At 46.7% G+C, this 26,453-nt stretch overlaps 2 protein-coding genes across 3 annotated transcripts in view; one reads left to right on the forward strand and one right to left on the reverse strand.

The window, feature by feature from the left end:
* The window catches only part of LOC127571830 (unconventional myosin-VIIa-like), a 109,869-nt gene extending 107,934 nt beyond the window's left edge, over positions 1-1,935 (forward strand). The window contains exons 45-46 of the mRNA XM_052018577.1: positions 1,648-1,767; positions 1,849-1,935. Coding sequence (XP_051874537.1) covers positions 1,648-1,767; positions 1,849-1,935 — 207 coding nt within the window. The remainder of the gene's footprint in view (positions 1-1,647; positions 1,768-1,848) is intronic.
* Positions 1,936-3,398: 1,463 nt separating this feature from the next.
* The window catches only part of LOC127571224 (LIM and senescent cell antigen-like-containing domain protein 2), an 84,485-nt gene continuing 61,430 nt past the window's right edge, over positions 3,399-26,453 (reverse strand). The window contains exons 5-11 of one of the 2 annotated variants that reach the window (XM_052017406.1): positions 19,014-19,163; positions 18,442-18,592; positions 17,865-17,957; positions 13,131-13,179; positions 12,027-12,102; positions 9,408-9,518; positions 3,399-8,003 (exon numbers count right to left, since the gene is read on the reverse strand). In XM_052017406.1, coding sequence (XP_051873366.1) covers positions 8,000-8,003; positions 9,408-9,518; positions 12,027-12,102; positions 13,131-13,179; positions 17,865-17,957; positions 18,442-18,592; positions 19,014-19,163 — 634 coding nt within the window. In that variant the 3' untranslated portion in view covers positions 3,399-7,999. Of the gene's footprint in view, positions 9,519-12,026; positions 12,103-13,130; positions 13,180-17,864; positions 17,958-18,441; positions 18,593-19,013; positions 19,164-26,453 lie in introns of both variants that reach the window. The other variant, XM_052017407.1, reaches the window with a different exon arrangement.

Here is a 26,453-nt window from a genome sequence, read left to right on the forward strand (position 1 = left end):
GCGGCTGGTGTTGGCCCAGATCCAGGTAACTTGCCTTGGATTCGCCCCGTGACTGCTCGGGTCAGATTGGCCAGTGCTCGTAGGGTCACCCTGCCCTCCTTACCTCAATGAGCACAAAAAGGAAATTGGAAGATAAGGATCAGCTGTTTCATTGACCTTTGAGCCCAACCAGGAGGCAACGTTCAGCAAGTCAGAAGAGCAAATGGACAAGAGAAGTCCTGTTTCCATCTCCTTAGTTTGGACATAGTTTCCACCACCCACCTCCCCCCCCAACCCCAACCCCAACCCCTCTCCCCTCCCGTAGCCTGTAACCATGGAAACAAGTGTACTTCCCACAGGACAGTTGGGTTTTGATCAGGGAGGAAATTCAGACTTCTAAAATCTAGAACAAGAAGCATAACCACCTCAAAGCCACCCCACGCTGGATCTTCAGGCCAATAGTTTATTACTGACCTCTCCATGCGAACTCTGACCCTTCCCCTTGTCTCGATCATCATCTGGCCCAAAGTTCATGGTCTTGCCTGGAAGAGGATTTGCAATTGGGATTGATGGGCACAGATGGGGTTTCCGCACACATTGTGGAGCTTTAACACCTAGTTCCTTGAAGCAGATTCACCAAACACTCCCCTGCCTCTGATTTTAGACCTCCCATGACTTCTGACCCCCTCCCCTCATCCTCTGTTCCTTCTTTATTATTACCAGCCCACCCCGGCTCTCTGCCCTGTGTTCTCCACCGTGATTGGCCACAGAACCCAGCTTTCTCTGGGCTGTGACCCTTTGCCACAGGGATCTCCGTCTCTGATTGGTAGCCGAGTCAATGAGCCCAACTTCTGTTTGGTGAATCTGCTTAACAGAACTAGGCATTAAAATTCCATAGTGTGCCGAAATCTTGTTTGTCCCCACCAATCTTTTTCCAGGGAAGGCCATGGACTTTGAGCAAGGTAGTGACTACCTGGATTTGCTCCAAGGGCTGGGATAGTTTCTGGGAAAGCTTTCTGTCGGAGTGGAGTCCTGGAATGCTAGGAGGTGGATTGGTGATCTGTTCAGAATGTTTGGATGGGTCCAGGCAACTGACCCATGGCAATATAGTCTAGTATCAACACAGAGACTTCCCCACTGTTACCATCTCTGTCCATTCCTGCTCAGGGTGAAAAGGAATCGGCCCCATTGCAAACATTCTTCAGTTTCTGAAATACAGGGAGAAAGCATTGAATAACCAGCAAAAGGTCATAAATACTCAGTAGGTCAGGCAGCATCTATGGAGGGAGAAATAACTAACCTTTTAGGTCTTTCATCAGAACTAGTAACTGAGATCAAAGAGTCCAATGGAAGGTCTTTGACCTGAAAGGTTAATTCTGCTTTTCTCTCCACAGATGCTGCTCGACCTGCTGTGTGTTACTATTTGTAATGTGTTAGCTTCCCAATTTCCAGATATAAAATAACTGAAGGAATCCTGATTTCCCTAACAAACCTGTTTGTAGTTTCAGTATATCAGCTATGGGCAAAGGGCGATGTCTTTTCCAAGATTTTGTTGGTATTTCAATATTGGTACCACAGTGACCGAAGTCCCTGATCTCTGGGTGGGCTGTGTCCAGATCAGAGTTCCCCTAATGTCCACCCACCTTATGCTCCTCTGGTCTCTCACAGGAACCTCTGGTGACTCATCCCTTCAACAAAATCTCCAACTGGTGTAGTGGCAGCACATATTTTCACATGTCGGTCGGTAGCATGACGAGAGGAGCGAAGATCCTGTGCGAGACTTCACTGGTGAGGGTACTCACAGACCCAGAATGGCTTTGTGGCTCAAACTGTATTTCCTCCTTTAACTATTGCTTTGTTTGATCAAAGGGTTACAAGATGGACGACCTGCTGACATCATACGTGAGTGCATATTTAACAGCAGCAAGGCAGAAAACAGCGGGGGGTCCTGCTTGATGGGACCAAGGATAAAGAAAGGACTCCATCAACCATGCCTTAAGATTTATTCATCTGCTCAGCTGTCCCTCTTTTCTTATTTCTGTCTTTCTCCCTTTCCTTCTTTGATTCACTCTTTCTCTTTTCTCTATCTTTCTCTCCCACTTTCTCTCTTTCTCCATCTCCCTCTGGCTCTCCATCTCACTCTCTCTCTCCATCTTCCTCTCTCTCACTCTCTCACACTTTCTCTGTCTCTCCCTCCCTTCTTCCTCCCTTTCTTTCTCTCCCCCTCCCTCCCTCTCTCCCCCTCCCTCCCTCTCTCCCTCTCCCTCCCTTTCACTGTCCCCTTGAATCCATGCTGCACTGTCTCCCTTTTGTGGGAATCACTTCACAGCTGAGAGTTCTTCCCATACAGCTGCTTACGACTAGATACGGACAGTGCGATGGACAGTGCCTTATTAGCTGGCAATATAATTCACTGCAATCAAAGGGACACATCGAGGACACCGTTAACCAGTGCCTGGGCCTGATAGGACACATTCTCTGCTCTTTTCTCCAACAACTGGTTGGCGATGGCCCCATCGTTTAATATAGGTCTACATATCACAGGCAACTCTGGTGCTTACAGCATGAACCCACATCCTTAAACACAGATAGAGAATTTGCTGTGACTTTGACACCTCACAGAGGATAAGCAGATAAAGGAGGTGACCTGTATTTATATACTACATTCCACACACTTCAGGCTGGTTCCAGATGAAGGGTCTCAACCCGGATCATCGACTGTCCATTTCCCCCCACAGATGCTGCCTGACCCGCTGAGTTCCTCCAGCAGATTGTTGATTGCTTCAGGCTGATGCCTTGTTTTATTGGTGTCACCCGTCAAAAAGCCTTTGCATCAGTGATAGCAACGCTGAGGATACTCACCTCCTCGCCCTTGTCTGCCTCCACCCCCCTCCCCAGAGAACACCATGTTCTCCTGGTCACACTCCATCTTCCTGTAGGGCAGAGGATTCATCTCCAACCACCTCGCCCATCAACATCTTCAAAGTGAAAACGTTCATAAATGCAAATATTTAATGATAAGACACAGAGATTTCTTTAACACCCTGATGGTGCTTCTATGGAGACCCCGGCAGTTGTGTTCAGGACTGTCTTCAGTCCATGTCGGAGTGTTTGGGCAGCTCACACTGTGCTAGCACCAGACTCCTCCACACTACAATAAACTCAGTGTCTTTGCCTTTTCACTGGGTGACGGTCTGGGTGACTGTGCATCTGGATGCTGGTGGGTTTGACAGATGGGTGTCTGGCTGGTGGTGTGATGTGTCTGGGTGAATGAGAGCTGGTTGATCATGTGATGGGCTTGGTTACTGTAATCTGGGCGGTGTGGCTGGGTACCACGTCCAGGTGTGCATCTGGGGCAACAGTCTGGGTGATGCGTCTCAGTCTGGGGACAATATTCTGGGTGGTGGGTCTGGAGACAATTGTCTGGGTCTGGGGACACTGGTGGGTGTGACAGTTTGTGTGTGTATATGAGTGCCAAATAATAATGCAAGTAAGTGATGTTGGGTGTGGCTGATGTCGAAGGGGTTGTGTATTATGGATTGGGTGATGTGGGCGGAGTGACGTGAGTGGGGTGACATGGTGGTGATGTAACATGGGTGGGTGACAGAGGGTGTAACATGGGTGGGTGACGTGGGGAGTGATATAACGTTGGTGATGATGGTCTTTGTATCGTGATCTGGATGGGGATGATCCAGTTGACCTTTGCCTGGGGGACTGAGTGACTTCCTAGTGGGGAATGTGTGCATCTCCACCGATCCCACACCACTTCCCAAAGAAGCCAAGGATATCCTCTGTAACTCCCTAACCTACAGTAAAACTCACTACCGTGTATCTCAGAGCTGTTTGAGGGGCCTCTCTCTGTATAAATTAACCAGTGCAATTACATACAACTAGCATTACATTTCAAATATATTTTATTGGTTTTGAAGCACAGTGGGACATTATGAAAGATACTGTGGAAATGCGTGCATTTTCTTTAATTATGCCTGTTTATTTAATCAATGAAATAAATTTTAAAACAACAGCTGGCGTTCATGCAGTGTTTGTAATGCGATAAAGCTCCCAAACTGAGATTTAATCAGATCCAAATGGACACAAACATACCTGGGTGATGGGGGCTTAGACAATTGCTTAGACCTTGGCTGCCACTCGAGTGGGGTTCTGGGGAAGCGCCGCACAGTCAGCGGTCTTTGTCTCTGGCAAGTTGGGATGGGAGTGTTGTAGGGCTGGGAATAAGAAGCCCTGAGACTGTGCAAAGACTGGAATTGGAGGTACTGGGTGCCACATATCAATGACCATGAGGGAGATGGATGGTCAGGGCTTGGCCAATTGAAAGATGAGATCACCTCTGGTCAAAGGAGCTTGTTTACTTTGGGTATGTTAAAGAAAGTTTGGATATCAAGGTGACTGAGGACATCCCAGGACCAAGGGGAGAGTGTCACTTATGGAAGCCATCTACCTTCAGAGCATTCCTGGGTGTTACCATGGAAGAGATTCAATAGAACTGCCCTACACCCTCCCAATTCCTAAGGATGAAGGTGAGGGTAGAAGCTGAGAGGCTCTTTACTCTGCCCAGATGGTGCATCTACAGACGATGTTCTGGGGGATGTCCAAGCTTTGATTAACACGCCCAGACTAACTAATCAGCCTTGACTGGAGATAATTGGGCAAATCTAGAATAGGCACCAATGTCTCAGGGTAAGGCTGGGCTATTTAGGGTTGCAAAGGAGACTAATTTCTGTACTGAAAGAGTTGTGAACCTTTAGTATTCTCTACCCTAGCGAGCTGTGGAAGCTCAGTCACTTGGCATGTTTAATGCTCGGACCCACTGAATTTTACCCCAAAGGAAATTGTGGAGATGGTTAGAAGGAAAAGCAGAGGCAATGTAGAAGGAACAGAGAATCAGGCTTGAGGGATAGAGATTGCTCTGATAAAGTTACAGGAGTTGAAAATCTAGAATAGGGAAAGTGCACAAGACCAACCAGTGTGACAATGGGCCAGGTGAGAGTGTGATGGACAAAGTATTCTGGATGTGTGACTCGTGCACTGACACTCACATCCCAGTGCTCTGGGCCCAGGGTGATGCAAGTAACCTGTTACTTGAACCAGGACATCAACAAACATGGTACAAAAACCTTCACTGAGCTTAGTAAGCAGAACAAGCAGAACTACGAGCAATTTACAATGCAGGCTTTATGCAGCTGTCGACTATAATCAGTATATCTGCTTTCTAAGCCGCTAAATCCAACTCCAACACGGGCACCTTACAATTATGACACTGGAGACACTTGAAGTTCTGGGACTTCCTTCCTCTGAAAGTGTGTCTTTGTTGTGTAGGGAAGGGAACCACATTTTACTTTTCAGATCTTGACTAAGGTTTGACCTCCGAAAATTCTGTGCTTTGATGAGCACAGTTTATCACTGGGCACAGTTAATGTTTCATTCCCTTTACACCACCAGAATGTTTTCCCCTTTGCCCAGTTTTCTGCAATCTCTTTCTCTCACGAAAACCCTCGTGTATAGACCACAGAGCTCTGAAGCTCCAGATAACACCACAGTTATACCTAATCCGGGCCACAGATAAACTCCACGCAATGCAAGATCTCTCAACGTAAATTAGGGATATTGAGGTTTTCTGTAGCAGCATGTCTGAGCTCAGTTGGTTCAACAGGTGAACTATCAGAGAAGTAATTGATAAAAACCAAAAAACTGCAGATGCTGGAAATACAAAATAAAAACAGAAAATGTTGGAAGTACTCAGCATCTCTGGAGTTCTGAAGAAGAGATGTTGACCTCAAAGGATAACTCTATTTCCCTCTCCACAGATGCTGCCTGACCTGCTATTTCTGTTTTTCTATCAGAGGTACCTTGGAGTTCTGCTCTGCATGTTCTAGATAGGGGATGGAAGAATTGGTGCTCTAAAGAATTATAAGGTTGAGATCAGAAGTTGGAGGACATACTCATCAGGAGACATTGAATAAGCTGTGACTGGGGGCTGGTGTAACAGAGATCTTTAATTTTAGAAGTTCAATAAGTGTGGAGAAGTAAAAATCATTGTGGGGCTAACTCACATTAAGGGCATAAATATGATCAATGAACCCAAACAGGAATTCGGTAGGAGCTTGTTTAGCTATAGAGTGGTTGGAGGGATAGTACAGAGTGGGACAAAGTCCTGGATTTAGGAGGAGACCAGAGAAAGATAGGAGGGAGAATGGAAAGGAGATGGAGCTGACTGTGTGAGTTGAACAAGGCTGTTAGTAGGCGAACGTGGAGCAGAGAGACCAGCTCAGGGCCCGAGATCCAGCTGCCTGTCTCTGTGATTTACACTTGTGTAAATATTAACCAATTCAACCAACAGCTCCAACTGCACCCCAGTGAGAGTCCCCGTTACAACATCCTCAACCTCAGACACCTCACAAGTCTTCCCCCAGGTATGGCCAGTGTTATACTTGGAGCAATGAACAAGGAGTAACTCTCAACAGCACTGTGTAAATTTTGGTCTCTTCCCCTGAGGAAGGTTACACTTGTTCCAAAGGGGGTTCAGTGCAGGTTCTTTCTGGGGAAGAGAGCGTCGTGTTATGAAGAGAGATTGGGTAGAGTGGAATTTTAAAGAGTGAGAGGTAATCTCACCGGGACAGATTAAAAACACTTGGAGCTGATTTAGAAAATAGTCCCGAACATAATCGAAGATGGAGCGGGTGAAATGGCCCCCACGCCTCATGTTCCTACAATAGGGGAGGATAGAAGATTCGGGTGGAGAGCTTACTGTGTCACTGAGACACAATCAGTGTCTGTACCCCACACTCTCCATCCCTGGACCCCAAACCCTCTCCCACCCCTCAACACTGAACTGAGCCTCACAAGCCAGGGAGACCCCAGTTCCATCCCTGTCCATCCAGCCAATTAGGCTAGGGGCACAGAGTGATTGTATGACTGAGTTTGGGACCTGTGAAATGCGTCTGGAAACCCAGGACTCCTGCGTCCGACCCCAGTCCAGGACCCGCTCCCAGTACATGGGCATCAGGTGAGGAAGGGTGGGCTCCTGCTGTGTGACACCTGACATCGGTCTGGTCTCCTGCTTGGAATCATGTGACATTGGGCAGCAGGCCGGACCAATGTGTCCAGCGAGAGCGGGATTGGTGTCGTGTTCCTTCTGTCTCTCTGCCTCGTTGTTCAATGTCCCTGGTGATGGAGTATGGGTCATCTATCAACTCATTTCTGCCATCAGTGGGCACCATGACCCATGGGCATCAACCACAGGAGACCCACTTATTTAATCGTTTTCTGTTGTTTTCCCTTGGTTGTTAAAGGAGGCAGTTGTTTTACATTGGATGAGACTGGGGCATTTTTTAGAGAGACTCCGCTTTGAAGGTTACATGGGGAGAGCAGTGTGTAATGAAAGTGAAACAGAGAGAGTGGAAACACTCAGCAAGTCAGGCAGCATCTGACGGAGGGTCACAGACCTGAAATGTCGACTTCTCTCTCCACGGGTGCTGCCTGACCTGGTGAATGTTTACAGCATTTTCTGTTTCGATTTCAGATTTCCAGCATCTGCAGTTTTGTTCATTTTGTGCACCGTCTCATGAATCACCAGCGAGTGATTGCTTCATGAATCCACCCCATTCAGGGAGAGGAAGTAAGGTTGAGCACAGTCACAGAGTCAGCTCAACAACCCTTCATTTTCACCTCTCCAGCTGGCCGGTGAGTCTGTTTTGATTTGAAACTCTATACCGTTATGCATACTCTGTGAAGGAACCTAGTGCGTTAACCTGATAGTGTCCAACCAGCTGTTCAGCCTGTTTAGTCAAGCATTGTTCAGGGTTACTGTCAGCTGAGCCAGTGGAGCCGGTGTGAAGGTTGGGTGCTGATGATCGCTCACACTCGTTGCATTAAATCTGCCATTTCAGGCTTGGGAGATCTCTCACCCACAAGCCACATCTCGGGTTTCTGAATAACGTCTGTTGGAGAGCGTCACCCCTTTCACACTGCAGTCTCTTTGGTTTCATTCTGGTCAGCCACGTTATCTTCATCAAGGAGGAAGAATTAATAGATTCAACTTGGCAACAACTCCCCAGCCTTAAGCATGCTGTGAGTAAATCTTGCAGGATTTACTGTGTAAAATCCTTCCCAGTTCTTTCAATCACAAGCAAGTGACAAGATGAAGCTCTGTTCTGTTAGTTGCTCCTGAGAGATTATTTAATAGGCAAAGATTCATCTATGTGTCCAGTTGGTCCATCAGACCAGGTATTACATGGGTTCAACTGAGAATAAAGCAACCCAAGTGAAGCAGAGCGTAGAGAGCACAGTGTTCATGCCTCCCGAACAGTCCCTGGCTAAACCCACACTCAGAAATGTCACAACTCCTTTTCTTACATGAACATGATCAGGGCCATGTCAAGGTCAGTTAAAATGAGATACAAATTAGCAATGAATTAGACAAGTATTGCGGATACAAATGAAGATGGAATGCATTACTATGTTCAAGGCATTATATGAAAGTAAATTATTACTGCTGTCAGGTTAACTGTGGAGAGCATGGAGAGGTAAACGTGTGGGGGGTTATTGATGGGGTTATTGGTGGAGGGAGGGGGTTTATTGGTGGAGGGGGTATTAGTGGAGGGGAGGGTTATTGCTGGAGGGGGAGGGGGTTATTGGTAGAGGGAGGGTTACTGGTGGAGGGGGCTTATTTGTGGAGGGGGAGGGGGGTTATTGGTGGAGGGGAGGAGGTAATGGAGGGAGGGAGGATTATGGGTGAAGGGGGGTTAGTGGTGGAGGGGAGGAGGGTTGTGGAGGGGAGGAGGGTAATTGGTGGACAGAGGGGAGAAGGGGGCTATTGTGGAGAGGGGAGGAGGGGGTTATTGGTGGAGATGGGGAGGACGGGATTATTGGTAGAGGGGTAAAAGGATTGGGGTGGATTTTTGGCCTTAATGAAAACAACAGCTGACTCACGTGGCCCCGGACTGTGCCTTTACAAACTGCATTGGCACTGCCCAGATGTTACCTTTGTGCAGTCAGCATACAGGGGCAGAGATTTGCCTGGCTGTGGGTCTACCGGGGCTTGTTGCCGCTCAGAACCCGTCACCTCTGTGTACTGTGCCTGCTCTCTGGGCTCAGTGTCAGTCTGGGCAACGTCACCAGAAACGCCTGTGTTCACCGGAGATTGTTCAACACTGCACTCTCTGGTCAGAGGATGCACGAACGGACACAAAGCTGAGTCCCTTCATTGAAGCAGCATGGTTTAAGCATTAGTCTGACACCCCCACCCCCAACTCCCCATCCCTCCGCAGTGTAATAAATGATTGTCTCAGTCAAGCATCACATTGCCCCCTCCTTGCAGAGTATATCGAGGGTGTCCCCGGCCCCCGTGCTGACATCTGGAGGGAGCCGGGTGATTCCGGATTCACGGATTGCCCCTATCCCGGCCTTACTTCCCAGCGTTTTTCTCAGACAGCTTCTTCAGCCGCTTCTTCAGTTCCAGCGGGAACTTCTCGTAACATCGCTTGCACACGGGCTTCATGTCGAACTCCACAAACTTGTTCCTACACAGAGGACACCAGCCACTCAGAGCCACGGCCTTGGGAGAACACTCACACTCGCACCCCGCAGACGCTGGCTGGCAGCTGTCCCCCTCGCCCGGAGCTCCTGCAGGACGTTCCCCGGGCGGAGGGGCGGTGGAGCTGAACCGAAATCGGTCTCCGTGTTACGGGGGAGAGGAGTTTCCCGGGGACGAACTACCAAGGACTGGACGGACTTCGGATCTCCCCCCAATTGGCTGCATCCTCCAGGGAATAAAGGCTGGATCTCACGATATGGGAATGTCATGGGAGACCCAACACTCCCAGCGGAATGGCAAGGTGGTCAGCGGGTAGAGCCGCTGCCTCACAGCACCAGAGTCACAGGTTCGATCCGGACCTTGGGTGCTGTCTGGGTGGATTTTGCTTTGCACGTTCTCCCTGCGACTGCTTGGGTTTCCTCCCACATCCCAAAGATGCGCGGGTTGGGTGGCTAACTGGCTGCTGTAAATTGCCTCTGGTGTGTAGACGAGTGGTAGAATCTGGGGGGGGGGGGGGGGGGTTAATGGGAATGTGGGGAGAGTAACGTGGGAATAATGCAGGATTGGTGTAAATGGGTGGTTGATGGTTGGCATGGACTCGGTGGGCCGAAGGGCCTGTTCCTGTGTTGTATCTCTCTGTGACTGAGAGAAGGGAATCCTTGCCCATTTCTGTTCATGCTTTTTTTATTTCTGTTTGAATTTGGGAGCATCACAGACAAGACCAACATTATTTCTCATTCTGAGCGGCTTTTATAATAACTGAGTGGCTTTCTGGATCACTTCACACAGTCCAGTGTCAGTGTTTGCCTACTGTCCGGACTGCACCAATGATTGTAGAAGCCTCCCGTATCAGTGCAGGCAAGTCACTGGAGTAAAGGTTCATGTTTATTGGAACACCTGAGTTTGTTCAGCACCTCACACTGTGGTCAAACAGGGAACACAGAGGCTGCACTATGTCCAGAGTAATATATTACGTGAGGGCTTTTTCCATAAAGGACACACAGTAGCTCACTACCATCCCAGTTCATGGAGCTACTGCTTGTTAGGATTACCAACAGGATAGAATCATAGACAGCAGGGAGACAGGCCCTTCAGCCCATTGAGTCCATGCCAACCATCAAGTACCCATTTACACAAATCCCATTTAATTCTCCCCACATTCCACATTGTATTCACACAGTAAGGGACAATTTGTGGACAGGACCACAATGCACCTCAGTGTATAACTGAAGGTCCCCAGTAATCATCCCGGTAACTGTCCCTGACAACCATCTATGGTAACCGTTCTTGCAACCATCTCCGGTATGGTCTCCGACAACAGTCCCTGGTAATTGTCCCTGGCAACTGTCTCTGGCAACCATCTCTGGTAACCGTGGACATTGAATGAAATATTAAATAAATAACAGAGGTGGAAAGAAAATATCATCCAAATCTGCTGGTTGCTCTGTTCCTGAAGTGCGCCTATCTTCCATGTGTGTAACCCCTACCAGCCACACTCTGGGCCATTCACCTGTCCTGTGTGTGTGTGTGTGTGTGTGTGTGTGTGTGTGTGTGTGTGTGTGTGTGTGTGTGTGTGTGTGTGTGTGTGTGTGTGAGTGTGTGTGTGTGTGTCTATATGTGTGTGTGCATTTGTGTGTGCATGTTTGTGTGAGCATGTGTGTGTATGTGTGTGTGTGTGTTTGTGTGTGTGCATGTGTGTGTGCAAGCGTGTATGCATGTGTGTGCATGTATGTGCGTGTATGTGTGTGTGTGTTTGTGTGTGTGCATGTGTGCATGTGTGTGCATGTGTGTGCAAGTGTGTATGCATGTGTGTGCATGTGTGTGTGCGTGTGCACGTGTGTGTGTGCGTGTGTGTATGTGTGTGTGCATGTGTGTATATTTGTGTGTGTGCGCATGTGTGTGTGCATGCGTGTGTGTGTGTGTGTGTGTGTGTGTGTGTGTGTGTGTGTGTGTGTGTGTGTGTGTGTGGAGAGAGCCAGCATCTCCCTCTCCCCTACGTCAGGACACTGTACACATTTCTGACTGTGACAGGAGACCATTCACCCCGTGGTCTCTGCTAGCTCCCAACAGAACAACCTCAGTGCCTGTCCTCCTTTCCCTGTAACTTTCAACTCTCTCTCACTCTCACACCCATGAGCCGCTCCACAATTCTCAGCCACCCCCACACTGTGGGTCTAAGCACAACTGCCTCCTCAAAGGGATAGCATAAGACTGATGAGAAGAGCAGCCTTCTGTGCATCGTTTTGATGGTTGGGTGACTGTCGTCAACGTGGCAGCAGTGAGGGAGTTTCTATAACTCAGTCAGCCTCTGGTGGTGGGGAACTTAACGCCAAACGCGGGCTAATGGGACTAGTTTAGATGGAAATCTTGGTCAGCATGGACCAGTTGGGCCAAAGGGCCCATGCCTGTGCTGTATGACTGTATGACTTACTGGTGGGAGTGTGTGTGCGTGCAGGGGAGGTCAGTGCAGACATGGGTGGAGGCAGATACTTACTTCAGGGTGAGCTTGGAGTGACAGGTGGAACAAGCGAAGCAGTGAACACACCAGGCCTTGTTGAGAGCTGACACAACTGCAACAGAAAACAGACGCTATCACCTTCACGCCCCACCACCAGACACACACCACCCCCAATCATTCATCGCCCAACGTCTGAAGCAACTGGGTCGCTCAGGAATAGCAAGTAACCGATCAGCCCCTCTCAACCTTCTGCCCTTCCTTCAAACCATGTGACCCTCTGTCTAACCTCGATGGTCCTGCCTTTGTATCACTGCCCCACAGAAGGTCCACCATCTCAGTCCTGGCACATGGGGACAGATCATTCCCAATTCCAACTGCGAAGAAGTGATTTTTGACATCTCTGCCACAGATTAATTTTAAACCCATTGCACTAGTTCTGGACTCTCCCACCATAGAAGATAGTTCCTTTACCTCCACACAATCAACTCCTTTAGCACCCCAGATAGATTGCTCCTAATTCTCTAATCACAAGTGAACACAGACTGTCCCAGGTAAGGAACAGGTTCCTTTTAAACAGACGTCCATTGGTCGATTTTCACCATAACTTGGAAAATACACAAAAATCACTCGCTATGGTAACTGTACCTCCACAGTACTGTATTAAGTGCCATCAAAAGCATATAACACAGATAAGAAAGAACAATTACTAAAAGTGGAGAGAGAGAGATGAAACTAGTTCTGCCATTTATAGGAACGAATGTATGTACACTAGACTTTTGAATTTAGTAATATTATGGGAGCTCGTTCATACATAGCGTTATCTATAATTTGGGCATTCATAACCTGGGGACAGTCTGTACAAGTCTGATCTATGCAATCTGTCCTCATAAATTAACCCTTTTAGCTCTGGTTTCATTCTGGACTGCACCTCTGCAGGGTTAATGTGACCCAGTGCCGCAGTGTGATCACATAGGACTACATGATAGGGTTTAACCTGAGATCTTGTCACTGGGGAGGGAGAGACAAAAGTGGTGAGAATAGGAGAGGGGGCTGGGAGATAGGGAAAAGAATCGATCTCTGTTTGGGAGGTGATTTAGCTGGTGGAGTGATTCACTGGGTTCAGAAGGATGGGACACTCACCGTCACCCTCAATCACACGGTTACAGTGGTAGCAAACATCTCCAAATAGCTGTCAAAACAAACACAGGCAATGAGAATCATAAAAACTCACACATCTGGAGCAACAAACTGGAGGAGCTCAGCGGGTCAAGCAGCATCTGTGGGGGGGGGGGGGGGGTGGTGGTGGGGGGGGGAGGGAATTGTTGATGTTTTGGGTCAAGACCCTGCATCAGGATTTGATGTCCATAGATCAGGTCCTGATGCAGGGTCTTGACCTAAGACTTCAATTCCTTTCCCCCCGTAGATGCTGCTCGACCCGCTGAGTTGCTCCACAGCTTGTGTGTTGCTCTACATTCCAGCATCTGCAGTCCCTCGTGTCTCCACACATCTGGAGACTAGGAAATGCTCGGTTTCAACGCACCAGCAACACACCCAATGATACAGTAAGTGTTAAGATTACAGTTAGTAACATTACTGAATCAGTGAGTAACATTCAGTATTACAGAGTTAGTGAGTAAATCTGCAGTACCAATGAGTACCATTGCAGGTATTACAATGAGTAACATTACCACTTAAATTGAGCAATATTACTGAACAAGTGAGTAACATTCCAGTATTGTACCAACATTAAAGTAACATTGTAAGGGTGCAGGAGGTAGAGCTGCTGCCTCACAGTGTCAGAGACCCAGGCTCGATCCTGATCTGCGGTGCTGTCCGTGTGGAGTTTGAACATTTTCCCTGTGACCACATGGGTTTCTTCCCACATCCCAAAGACGTGGGGGTTGGTAGGTTAGTTGGCCGCTGTAAAGTGTCCCTGGTGTGTAGGTGAGTCGTAGAATCTGGGGGAATTGATGGGAAGAATAAAATGGGATCAATGTAGGATTAGTGTAAATGAGTGGCTGATGGTCGGTGTGGGTACAGTGGACCAAAGGGCCAATTTCATTTCTGCATCTCTCTCTGACCTCTAAAGTATTATCATAAGAACTGTTATCCTAAAAGTGAGTGACTACTGTACTGAAAACAAAATCAATTTGGGAAATACAAATATGGTCATTATCCGGGAAAAAGTTTAAATCCAAGTTTATTGTTGTACCCGGGGTATAAATGCCATGAAACTTAGCTTTTTGCAGCAACAGCACAGTACATTAAAACATAAGTTAACATAAACTTAAATTAACATAAATTATACCTAACTTACATGTGCGCAAAAATAAACATAACGATACCAGTGCAAGGCATTAATTTCTACCTAATGCACTTCCCCTATATTTAGATCAGTTTTTGTGGTTGACACGGGACTGATAAAAAAAAGCATTCTTGTTTTCAAAAGAAGAAATAAAAGCTGAGAAGTATGAAGGAAACCTTGCTTATTTTAGAAGATTTGCATTTGTTAAAGATGCAAATTCTTCAGGATTTTTAAAACTCTTTGACTTGCTTAGTTGTACATTCAACCACATGTGTGGGATTCAATCAGTAATATAATTGGCATATGATTTGCAAGACAACTTTGTCAGGTTGCTCTGCTGATTAAAAGAAATACAATTATATGAGAAAAGGTAGTTGTCCTGGGACTGAGTATCAATAAATATGCTTAAATCAAAGACAGAAACTGCTGGAAACACTCAGCAGGTCAGGCAGCAACTGTGGAGAGAGAAACAGAGTTAATGCTTCAGGTTGAAAACCCTTCATCTGAGTGTTTCCAGCATTTTATTCCATGATAATGATGTGGTTGCACTGGAGAGAGTGCAGAAGAGATTCACCAGGATATTGCCTGGATTGGAGGAGTTTAGTTATGGGGAGGGATTAGATAGGCTGTGTTTGTTTACCCTGGAGTGAAGGAGGCTAAGAGGAGACCTGACAGAGGTACACAAAATTATAAGAGGCATAGATAGGGTACCTAGTCAGAATCTTTTTCCCACGGTAGGGGTATCAAAAACAGGAGGGCATAGGTTTAAAGTGAGATGAAGGAGTTTCAAAGGGGAGCTGAGGGGTAAGGGTTTTTTTAACACAGGAAGTGGTTGGCAGTCGAGTCAAGTACAATCACTACATCATTGTCTGTCGTAAGACAAACTGTGGCTGTGGGTAAGATCAAGGGAGTTACTATGAAAGAGGTCACAAATAAAGTTTTACCCAAGAAGTGGATATCTCCACTGCTCACTGAGGCCCCTTTTATTTATCCATCCATAGCAATTTCCTCCTGGATTATTATTAGAAATGTAGAAAACCTACAGCACAATTCAGGCCCTTTGGCCCACAAAGCTGTGCCAAACATGTCCCTACCTTAGAAATTACTAGGCTTTCTTTCCCACCACCAATGACCATCTGGATGCATCACGGCTTGGTACGGTAACTGCTCTGCCCAGGACCAAAAGAAACTGCAGAGAGTTGTGGACACAGCCCAGCGCATCACGGACACCAGCCTCCCCTCCTTGGACTCTGTCTTTACCTCTCGTTGTCTTGGTGTAGCAGCCAGCATAATCAAAGACCCCACCCACCTAGGTCATTCTCTCTTCTCTCCTCTTCCATCGGGTAGAAGATACAGGTGCCTGAGGTCACGTACCACCAGACTTAAGGACAGCTTCTACCCCACTGTGATAAGACTATTGAATGGTTCCCTTATACAATGAGATGGACTATGAACTCATGTCACTTGTTGTAACCTTGCATCTTATTGCACTGCACTTTCTCTGTAGCTGTGACATTTTACCCTGTACTGTTACTGTTTCTACCTGTACTACATCAACGTACTTTGTACTAACTCTATGTAACTGCACTGTGTAATGAATTGACCTGTACGATCGGTTTGTAAGACAAGCTTTTCACTGTACCTTGGTACAAGTGATGATAATAAACCAATACCAATACTAAGTGACTCTATTTGGCAAGTTTATCCCTCTGCCCCTATTTTGAACAAGTGTCTGACATTAACAATCCTTCCCTCACATTCTGGACCCCTGGACCTGGGGATGATCGAAAGACTGTGGTTCTTTCTTGATCTAACAACCTGGGATACATGCCATCTGGATCAGGTTGTAGAAGATAATGGGAAGGGAACTCTGGTGAACAAAGGGTTACTAGTTATATAGCTGCTGTAAAAGCTTTCGCCATCTGCTTTCTGTAGAACGTGGCATGATTGATAAGAAGTTTCTGAGCTATGAAACCTCAAGGCAACAAGGAAACAGGGTTGTGACTCGCTGTGAAAGATGTGTTAACCTGTCTGGCTGCACACAACAGCCTTGGCTTGACCAATGGCAGCGTGAGCTGGTCAAGCATATCCAAATATGGATATGCCTGTGCAGTAGGTGGACACCCGCCAGAGAACAATGTATTTAAGCTAAGTTAGCACCCTGTATTCTTTGAGTCGGGCCATGTGCAGGGAAGAGCAGCACTGACTGTTTGCTCCTCCATGTACCCGCACTCCCGCTAGCATTGAAATAATAAAGCATTAATAGTACACTCCTTGGTTCTGCTGTTGTCTGCTTTATTACAGTGCAGGTCAACTTTCACAAGGTGACTTAACTACCTTAAGTACAGCTAACCTTCCCAGTCTCTCCCCATCTTTATACCTCATCCAGTATCCCACAAGCTCCTCATTTACCATGACTTTGGCAAAGTCTCATTTTTTGTTAAACATTAATGCAAAGCGCCCCTTTAGCACGACAATCATGTTTTCTGCCTCCTCTTTTCTGCACACCTCAATTTTGGTCCTAGATTGGCAATTCTGTGTGCTTTTCTGGTCCCTGATTGGCTGTTCTGGATGCACTTTTGATCACTGATTGGCTGCTCTGTACACCCTTTTGGTTCCCTGAATGGCTGTTTTGAGTGAAAGTCAAAAAAAGCTGCAGATGCTGGAAATCTGAAATAAAACCGGAAAAACTTGGAAAGACTCATCAGGTCAGTTAGCATCTGTGGAAAGAGAAGCAGAGTCCAAGACCCTTCGTCAGAACTGGGTAAGAAAGATTAAAAAAGTAACCTTTGGTTGCAGAGAAGTTGCTCTTTTGATCCCTGATTGTTCTGGATTCTCTTTTTCTGTTGATTTGGCCTTGGTAGACTATCGGATTCTCTTTAACATTTAGCCACAAGTCTATGTGTGAGGTCCAACATTGTGGACCAAAGATATTAGATCTGATTTAAATGGTGAAAAACAAAAAACAGTGGAGGACCAAAGAGATACAGGGTCCATGAAGACAAATTGCCCAAAATGTAGAAGTCTAGACAGCTAGAATATAAAGGAAAGGGAGTTATGCCTCGACCACATCTGGAATGCAGTGTACAGATGCAGATGTCAGATTTTAGCAAGGATGTATTAGCCTTGGAAGGGTTCACCAGATTGTTAGCTGGGCTCTAAGGGCTAGGCTGGGGCAAGAGATTACAGAAAGTTATAAAGTCATGGAATGAGACCAGGCCGACCATCAAAGCACCCATTTACACTGATCCCACATTAATCTCCCCACATTCCCATCAACTTCCCTCGGATTCTACCACTCACCTACACACTGTGTAATTTACAGTGGCCAATTAACTTACCAACCTGCACATCTTTGGGATGTGGGAGGAAACCGGAGCACCCGGGGAAAACCCACACAGTCAGAGGGAGAACATGTAAGCTCCACACAGACAGCACCAGAGGTCAGGATTGAACTTGGATCACTGGTGCTGTGAGGCAGTGACTTCAGGAGTAGTCTGCAGAATATTCAACGACAATCCTACAAAACAGAAGCGAGCGAAGGATACGTCCACACTTGTTGTGAGCACCTGGTTGTAATGCTTCTCACAATAGGCCAGTCCTTTTCGCTCGAAGTGATGGTGCCCCAGAAATGGTTTCTCACACTTTGCACAAACAAAATGCTGCAAAGAAAGGAACGAGAAAGTCTGACTCCATCAGGCAGGGTTTACTACACATTCACCCACTGCATCAAAGCCAGCAATAGGACACCTCCACCCCCCACCAAAGCATCTCAACCGCAGGAACCAGGGATGGGCGGAGTCTGTGGGCGGGGAGTGGGGGTAAGTCCAGGGTGGGTGGAGTCCATTCAGGTAGGGATGGAGTCTTTTCAGAGAGGGGTGGAGTCCGTCTAGAGAGGGGTGGGGTAAGTCTAGGGTGGGTAGAATCTGTCCAGGGAAGGGTGAAGTCAATGTCCTGGGAGTGGGAGTGGTCAGTCCAGAGAGGACATGGTCAGTCCAGAGAGGGCGGGTTCAGTCCAGAGAGTGGGTGTGGTCAGTGGCTGTACCTGAGTAAAGCCAGGACCCTCCATTCCAGCCAACTGGCTTTGGTACCCACGCTGGGACTGACCCCTGTGGCTCCGTGCAGTTTCCCATTGCAGTCACCTACCTCAACGTGCCACTGTTTCCCCAGGGCGTTCACCACACGCCCCTCGATGGGCCGCCGGCACGCCCCACAGATGGGGATGCCCGTTTTGTCATGGCAGGGAAGGCAGTAGAGTTCACCTTTTAGCTCCCGAGCCTCCGCTGTCAGTTCCTTCCTGCAGAGTACAGACTGTGAGATCCAAGCTCAGTGGTAACTCAACAACATTCAATGTCTGCTGCACAGTGGCACAGCCATTAGAGCTGCTGCCCAACAGCTTCCGAGATGCAGGTTCAATCCTGACCCCTGGTGTTGTCTGTGTGGAGTTTGCACGTTCTCCCTGTGGCCGTGTGGGTTTCCCCCATGTGTTCCGGTTTCCTCCCATGTCCTAAAGATGTGCAGGTTGGTGGGTTAATTTGTAAATTGCCTCTAGTGTGTGGGTGAGTGGTAGAATCTGGGCAGAGTTAATGGGAATGTGGCGAGAATAGGTTAACTTGACTACTAAAGGCAGTGAGTGCAATGATTGCTTGGTATCACCATGGTTACCGTGGTTCATGCGGGCGGGTGTTCTAAACGATGGGGTTAAAATGCTAACTTACCCACAGTGGGTGCAGTTGAAATGGTCAGCGTGATATGCATCACTCTTGTACATCAGGGGCAGCTCGTCAATGATTAGGTGGCATTTCTGACAGATGTACTGGCCAAGGCGCTTTGCTTTCTCTCGGTTGTGGCAGGGTCTGCAGAGATGCCTGTGGACAAAGGTTACATCAAGGTACTGCACCAGGCAGGCACACAAGACCTGAGACTCCCACACACCACGTTAATACATAACATTAATGATGTCTGTCCACACACAAACACTAAACTCTTACAATGCATGTATTATTACCTATTTAAACTCTGATACCCAACTCTGTATGTTTAGAAATTACTACAACATTTGTGGATGAATGCTCGCTATGTTTGTATAGCACTCCTGTTGTTAAGTTATTGACCAGAATGTTGCAGTCAGTAACATCACAATAACTGCTCAGTTTGTACGTAAATGCAGTAAAGCTCTGATAATCTAGAATGCTGAAAACTTTGATGATGCTGGTCTGACAGACTTTACATTTGTACCTACTCATACCCCGACACACTTTTCTTTAGATATTACACAGTGTAATAATACATGCTCTAGTCAATGTGGTAAGTATTAAGGCAGCGTGGCTGGCTTGGAGCATTAATACTTTGGTCACCACTTGGCGGGAAGCTGACATAGTGGGATATCCTACTCACCCCACCCATGTTTGCAGGTTGAGGACTCTGTGTCGGAGCAGAGTGAGAGGGGATCTGGCGGGTTATACATTGTGCACCATCTACATAACCTCATATGTGAACACACAGGAGCCAGTGCACACAGACACCCATGCACACACACAAACACGCTCAGATGTGTGCACACACACACATCCTTGTATACACTAATTCACACATAAAAACATGTGCATACTCACAAACGCACAAGCAAACACAAACATGTACACACACAAACATGCTGACATATGTGCACACACACAGCGTGCATCCTCGAGCACACTAATGCACACATACAAACATGCACATACTCACACAGGCACATGCCCACACATGCATGCGCACACAGAAACCAGCCTCCCCTCCATGGACTCTGTCCATACCTTTCGTTGTCTTGGTGAAGCAGCCAGCATAATCAAAGACCCCACCCACCCAGGTAATTCTCTCTGCTCTCCTCTCCCATCAGGCAGAAGATACAGGAGCCTGAGGGCACATACCACCAGACTCAAGGACAGCTTCTATCCCACGGTGATAAGACTATTGAGCAGTTCCCTTATACAATGAGATGGACTCTTGACCTCACAATCTACCTTGTTTGACCTTGCACCTTATTGTCTACCTACAATGCTCTTCCCTGTAGCTGTGACACTTTACTCAGTATTATGTTATTGATTTTACCCTGTACTACCTCAATGCACTCTGTACTACCTCAATACACTGTGTAATGAATTGATCTGTACGAACAGTATGCAAGACAAGTTTTTCACTGTACCTCAGTACAAGTGACAATAATAAACAAATTCCAATACCAACACCAATACATGTGCAGAGACACACTGCCAGTATTTCGCACTGTATACACACTCAAGCAATCAACGATCCCTACAGTACAAAAGGGGATGTTTTGGCCATTTACGTCTGCAGATCCCTGCAAGAGCTCTAAACTTACTCCCCCTCTCCTGCCCTAACCTTGTTTCCTTTTTATTTGTTCCCTTTCCGAACCTTTGTCCACTTCCCCTTTAAGCATTATCATAGATTGTGTTTCCCTCAAACTTTCCATGTTCAAACCTCTGCAGGAAAGGAAATGCTGCAGCTCCCTGCATATGTGCAGACACACCCATCATTGGATTCCAGTGTGTAAACACACAAACTCCAGATCCTAAATTTGCTTTCAGTTAATATGCTTCTTCTCACATTCCTTACAATCAAAGAATGGAAACAAATATTAGTAAACATTCTGTGACCTGGGAATACACATCAAGACTGATTTGTTAGTAATTGCATGTTTTTAAGCCATTATTTTATTTACTCACACTAGGGATTTAATTTAGGATGAGATATTTCTCCCATCCCATACACGGCCCCTGCACCAGTATCACATTAAATCTATAAGGATTTGAATGATGTCATCCGCTGCCCTGTTTAGAAGATTTCAATTTCCATTTGGGGAAAAGTAACCAGTACACATCTTAATATTTGTGGGAAATAGCGGTACCCTCAATGAGGAGGACTTCTGTTCAGTGTTCTCCTGTACCTAGTTACCCCAGTCATTGAACTTCTGTTTACCCGAGGACACATTACCCCAGTCAGTGCAGCACTGGTTACCACCCACTGCTGACCTCCACACACCCATTCAGCTTCCCTCTCTAGTCTCTCTACTCACCCTCTGTGTGAGAATGTATTGCTGGGAAATGCATGGATCTCCTCCCTGATCCAGTGATCACAGGATGGAACCTCTCTGATCCAGTGTCCACGGGATGGATCTCCCCCTGACCCAGTGTTCATAGGATAGATCTCTCACTGATCCAGAGTTCAAAGAATGGATCTCTCCCTGATTCAGTGACCACAGAATGGATCTCTCCTGAACCAGTGACCACAGAATGGATCTCCCTCTGATCCAGTGACCACAGGATGGATCTCTCCTCTCCTGTATGGAACATTTAACCCTGTTTGGAGGGACAGATCTACCAGTGTCCATAGATCAATCTACACCCAGTTTTAGAGATGATTCCACACACCTCGCATACAAACATGAATCATCGCTTTCTGGTCTGATGAAGATCCTTTCTCCCAACATACTTACTGAAGCAGTCCCCGGGGATAATCCACCCAAAATAAATAGATCAACCTGCTTTCTATTGATAGCAGTCAATCAACATTAATCATTCTCTCTGTCATCTACAGGTTCTGTGGGGATGTACAGACACCTTCCTGCACTCCACCTGTTGGGGGTTCTAGAGGCCAATTTATCATCCTTTGCTCACACTCGCTCTGAACCAGAACCAATCTGGCATTAATCTACTGCACGATGGGAGCCAGACTGAGTGGTCCTGTGGAGAAAGGTTGCTGTGGTCACTGTGCACCCACCTCACTGCCGGTTTTCAAGCTCTGGTCTAAACAAAAGCAACCAAGCATGTGTTTGTTCAGACGATGGATACTGTGGATCAGATAGACCACAGCAGGCATCGATCTGCAACCTTTCTGATCCACAGTGAATCAGTCCGTCTCATTTGCCCTCAGACTAGTCCTTCCCTTCATTTTTCAGTTGGTTTAATACTGACTGGGAGCAGGAGGAGGGCACTCGGCCCCTCAATCCTGCTCTGCCACAATACGACCGTAGCTGATCCAACTGTAACCCGAACTCCACATTTCCACCTACCCAGGGCAACCTTTCACCCCCCACTTAACGAAGATTGATCTGCCTCTACCTTAAGGATATTCAAAGACTCTGCTACCTTAGTCCTTTGAAGAGACGTGTGTGAAAAAAATATTCCTTTGAGAGTAAAAGAATTGACTCATCCCTCTCTTAAAAAAACCTTTTATTTTTAAACAGTGACCCCCTAGGTCTATCTAGTCATAGATAGTGAAAAAGGTTGTGGTAGGATACAGCGGGACATAGATCAGTTGGAAAGTTGGGCAGAGCAGTGGTTGATGGAATTTAAACCAGACAAGTGTGAGGTCATGCATATTGGGACATCAAATATTAACAGGACATATGCAGTAAATGGCAGGGACCTCAGGAATGTTGGTGTACAGAGGGATCTTGAGGTGCATGTTCATAGCTCCCTGAAAATGGTGACACAGGTAGATAGGATAGTAAAGACAGCATTTGGTTTGCCTACCTTCATTGGCTGAGGCAGTGAGTATAAGAGTTGGGACGTCATGTTGCAGATGTACAAAACACTGGTCAGGCTGCACTGGGGTATTGTGTACAGTTCTGGTTATTACACTACAGGAAGGATGTGGTAGCATTAGAAAGAGTGTTCAAGAGATGTTGCCTGTAACGGAGGGTTTCAGTTACAAGCAGAAATTGGATAGGTTGGATTTATTCTCACTGGAACATAGGAGACTGAGGGGTGACATTATAGAAGTTTATAAAATTATGAGGAGTATAAATAGGGTAGATAAAAGACTCTGAGGGTGGGGAGTCTAAATAAAACTAGAGGACCCAGGTTTAAGGGGAGAAATTTGAATGAGATTTGAGGGGTAAGTTTGTCACACAGAAGGTGGTGGTTGTATGGATCGAGCTGCCAGAGGCGGTGGTGGAGACAGATATAATTACAGCGTTTAAAAGGCATTTGGACAGGTACTTGGATAGGAAAGGCATAGATATGGGCCTAATGTGGGCAAATGGTATGAGCATAGAGAGGCATCACAGTCAGCATGGATGAGTTGAGCCGAAGGGCCTGTTTCTGTGCTGTACAACTCTATGACTCCATGACTCTAAGAGGAAATATCCTCTCCACATCCACCCCGTTGAAATCCATCAGGATCTTATGTGCTTCAATGAGGTCCCCTCTCACTCTTCTAAACATGGGATACAACCTTAGTCTGTCCAACCTTTCCTCATAAGACAACCTGCCCATTTCCAGGTACCAGTTGAGTAATCCTTCCCTGAACTGCTTCCATAGAACATAGAGCACAGAACAGTACAGCACTGGACAGGCCATTCGGCCCATGATGTTGTGCCAATCTTGATGCCAGTTTATACTAAATGTCCTCCTCCTGTGTATCATCCATATCTCTCCATTCCCTTCATATTCATGTGTTTATCAAAAAGCCTCAAACTCTACCAAGCTGCTACCCCAATAAACTATTCCAGGCACCTACTACTCTCTGAGTAAAAAGCTTGCCCCTCATGTCACATTTAAACTACCCCCCCCAACATTAAAAGTATGTTCTCTGGTGTTTGACATTTCTACCCTGGGGAAATGATTCCGACTGTCTACCCTATCTATGCTTCTCATAATTTAAAAATCCTATACCAGGTCTCCCCTCAGCCTCTGATGCACTAGTGAGAACAACCCAAGTGTGTCCAACCTTTCTCATACCCCTCTAATGCAGGCAGAATCGTGGTAAACCTCTTCTGCACCTGCTCCAGTCTCCACATCCTTCCGATAATGGGGCGACCAGAACCACACGCAATACTCCAAGTGTGGGCTGACTGAAGTTTTATATAGCTGCCCATGACTTCCTTAGTCTTATACTCAACACCCCTACCAATGAAGGCAAGCATGCTATATACCTTCTTTACCATTTTATCTACTTCTGTAGCCACCTTCAGCGAACTATGGACCTGGACCCCAAGATCCCTTGGTACCTCAATGCTATTAAGGGGCCGACCATTAACTGTATAGTTTCTCCTTTCATTTGACCTCCCAACGTGCAACACCTCCCACTTGCTCTGATTAAACTCCATCTGCCACTTCTCTGCCCATATCTGTAACTGATCTATATCCTGCTGTATTCTTTGATAGTCCTTTACACAGTCCACAGCTCCACCAATCTTGGTGTCATCTGCAAACTTGCTAATCCACTCGTCTACATGTTCATCCAAATCATTGATATATATCACAAACAACAGAGGCCCCAGCACTGATCCTTGTGGAACATCACTGGTCACAGACCTCCAGGCAGAATAACAGCCTTCCACCCATACTCTCTGTCTTCTATGGGCAAGTCAGTTCTGAATCCAAACTTGCAATTCACCCTGGATCCCATGCATCTTTACCTTCTGAATCAACCTACCATGAGGGACCTTATCAAATGCCTTACTAAAGTCCACGTAGATAACATCCACTGTCTTGCCCTCATCAAGCACCCTTGTCACCTCCTCAAAATACTCAAGTTTTTGTAAGGCATGACCTGCCCCGCACAAAGCCATGCTGACTGTCCCTAAGCAGTCCATGTCTTTCCAAATGTGCATAAATCCTATCCCTCAGTATCTGCTCCAATAGCTTCCCCATCACAGATGTGAGGCTCACTGGCCTATAATTACCCGGATTATCCCTATTTCCCTTCTTGAACAAAGGCACAACATTTGCTACTCTCCAGTCTTCCAGGACCTCGCCTGTTGCTAGTGTGAAACAGGTGAGGTCCTGGAGCAATGCATCCAATGCGTTAACATCTCTCCTAAAACATTATTTATAGACTCTTTCCTCTGGGTGTGGAATTCCACACTTTGTTAGCTCTGAGTGCTTTTCTTAAGACCAGAGGGCAATTCTCTAATTTGTGTTGCGTGATCTGCAATTCTGTTTCCTTCAATATATTTTATAACTGATCTGGTGCAAACCACATTCCTTCGGAGTGTTGTGTTCCCTGCAATAAGCCAACTGTGGCTAATGGGTCTGTAAACAGGTAAGTGATTAATAATCTTAGATACATACTAGCTGTTGGCCTGCAATATAAAGCACACACACATGTTCTGAAGCTATTGGTGTCTCAGAGAGATTACTACAGATCAGGTGCAGAGAGCCAGAGGGTAGCTAGGATTGGGAGCAAGGAGTTGGAGAGTGATCAGGGTTGAGAGCAGAAATCTGGGGTGTGTCCGGGATTGGGAGCAGAGATCTGGAGTGTGTCCGGGATTAGGAACAGAGATCCGGAGTGTGACCGGAATGCGGAGCGTGTCTGAGGGAGCAGGTGAAAGATCTGAAGTTAGGAAGAGCGTAGGAAGACCTCAGAGGGCAGTTAGGTGGAGTTATACACGGGGTCCAGGGACAGGACTGCAGGTATGAGGGATCGAGGAGAAGGTGGGTGGTGGTGGGGTGGGGATGGGGGGAAGCGAGGCTGTCCTGTTGCCGCTTGCCAACACTGTATGACTGGCTGACAAATCCACTTCACACCACACCAGGCACTTCTTTATGAAGAGTTGTGTTGAAGAGAAATCCTCTTTTGGCATTTAGATTTATTTATCCTCTATCTAGTATTTTCCTTTTGAATTTCAAAGAACTTTTTATAAACTAGCTTAATAAATGTGCAGCCTTGTTTGATGGGTCTATCAGTGCTTCCTATGACAGCTTTTCCTTGTTTAACTGGAAGGATTGAGGTTTAAGTGACACAGTAAGGGATTGTTAGAGATGCTGTGTCAATAGGACAGTGATTTGGTTTGTGTGACCATCTCTATGTGAAGCAAGAGAGGGCACGTGGCAGTGTCAGTGAGGATGGTTATAGACAGTCACTGATAGGCAGGCTGGGTAGCAGGTCAGTGTCTGATGAAATGCAGCAGAGAAGGTGCAGAAGAGGGAGAGGTCTAAAGGGTGTGGGAGCAGGGGAAGCTGGGTGTATATGTGCAGAGGTCATTGAAGAGGGCAGGGAATACTGAGAGAGTGGCTAGAAAGTCAAAGGCATCCAGTATAGGATGTAGGGATGGTATGTTGAACTGTATAATACACTGGAATATTCACTGGAATGTTTCCAGGGATGAGGGATTTCAACTCTGGGATTAGACTGGATGAACTGGGACT

Source organism: Pristis pectinata, chromosome 6 (genome assembly GCF_009764475.1).
Source record: "Pristis pectinata isolate sPriPec2 chromosome 6, sPriPec2.1.pri, whole genome shotgun sequence".
Taxonomy (NCBI): Eukaryota; Metazoa; Chordata; class Chondrichthyes; order Rhinopristiformes; family Pristidae; genus Pristis; species Pristis pectinata.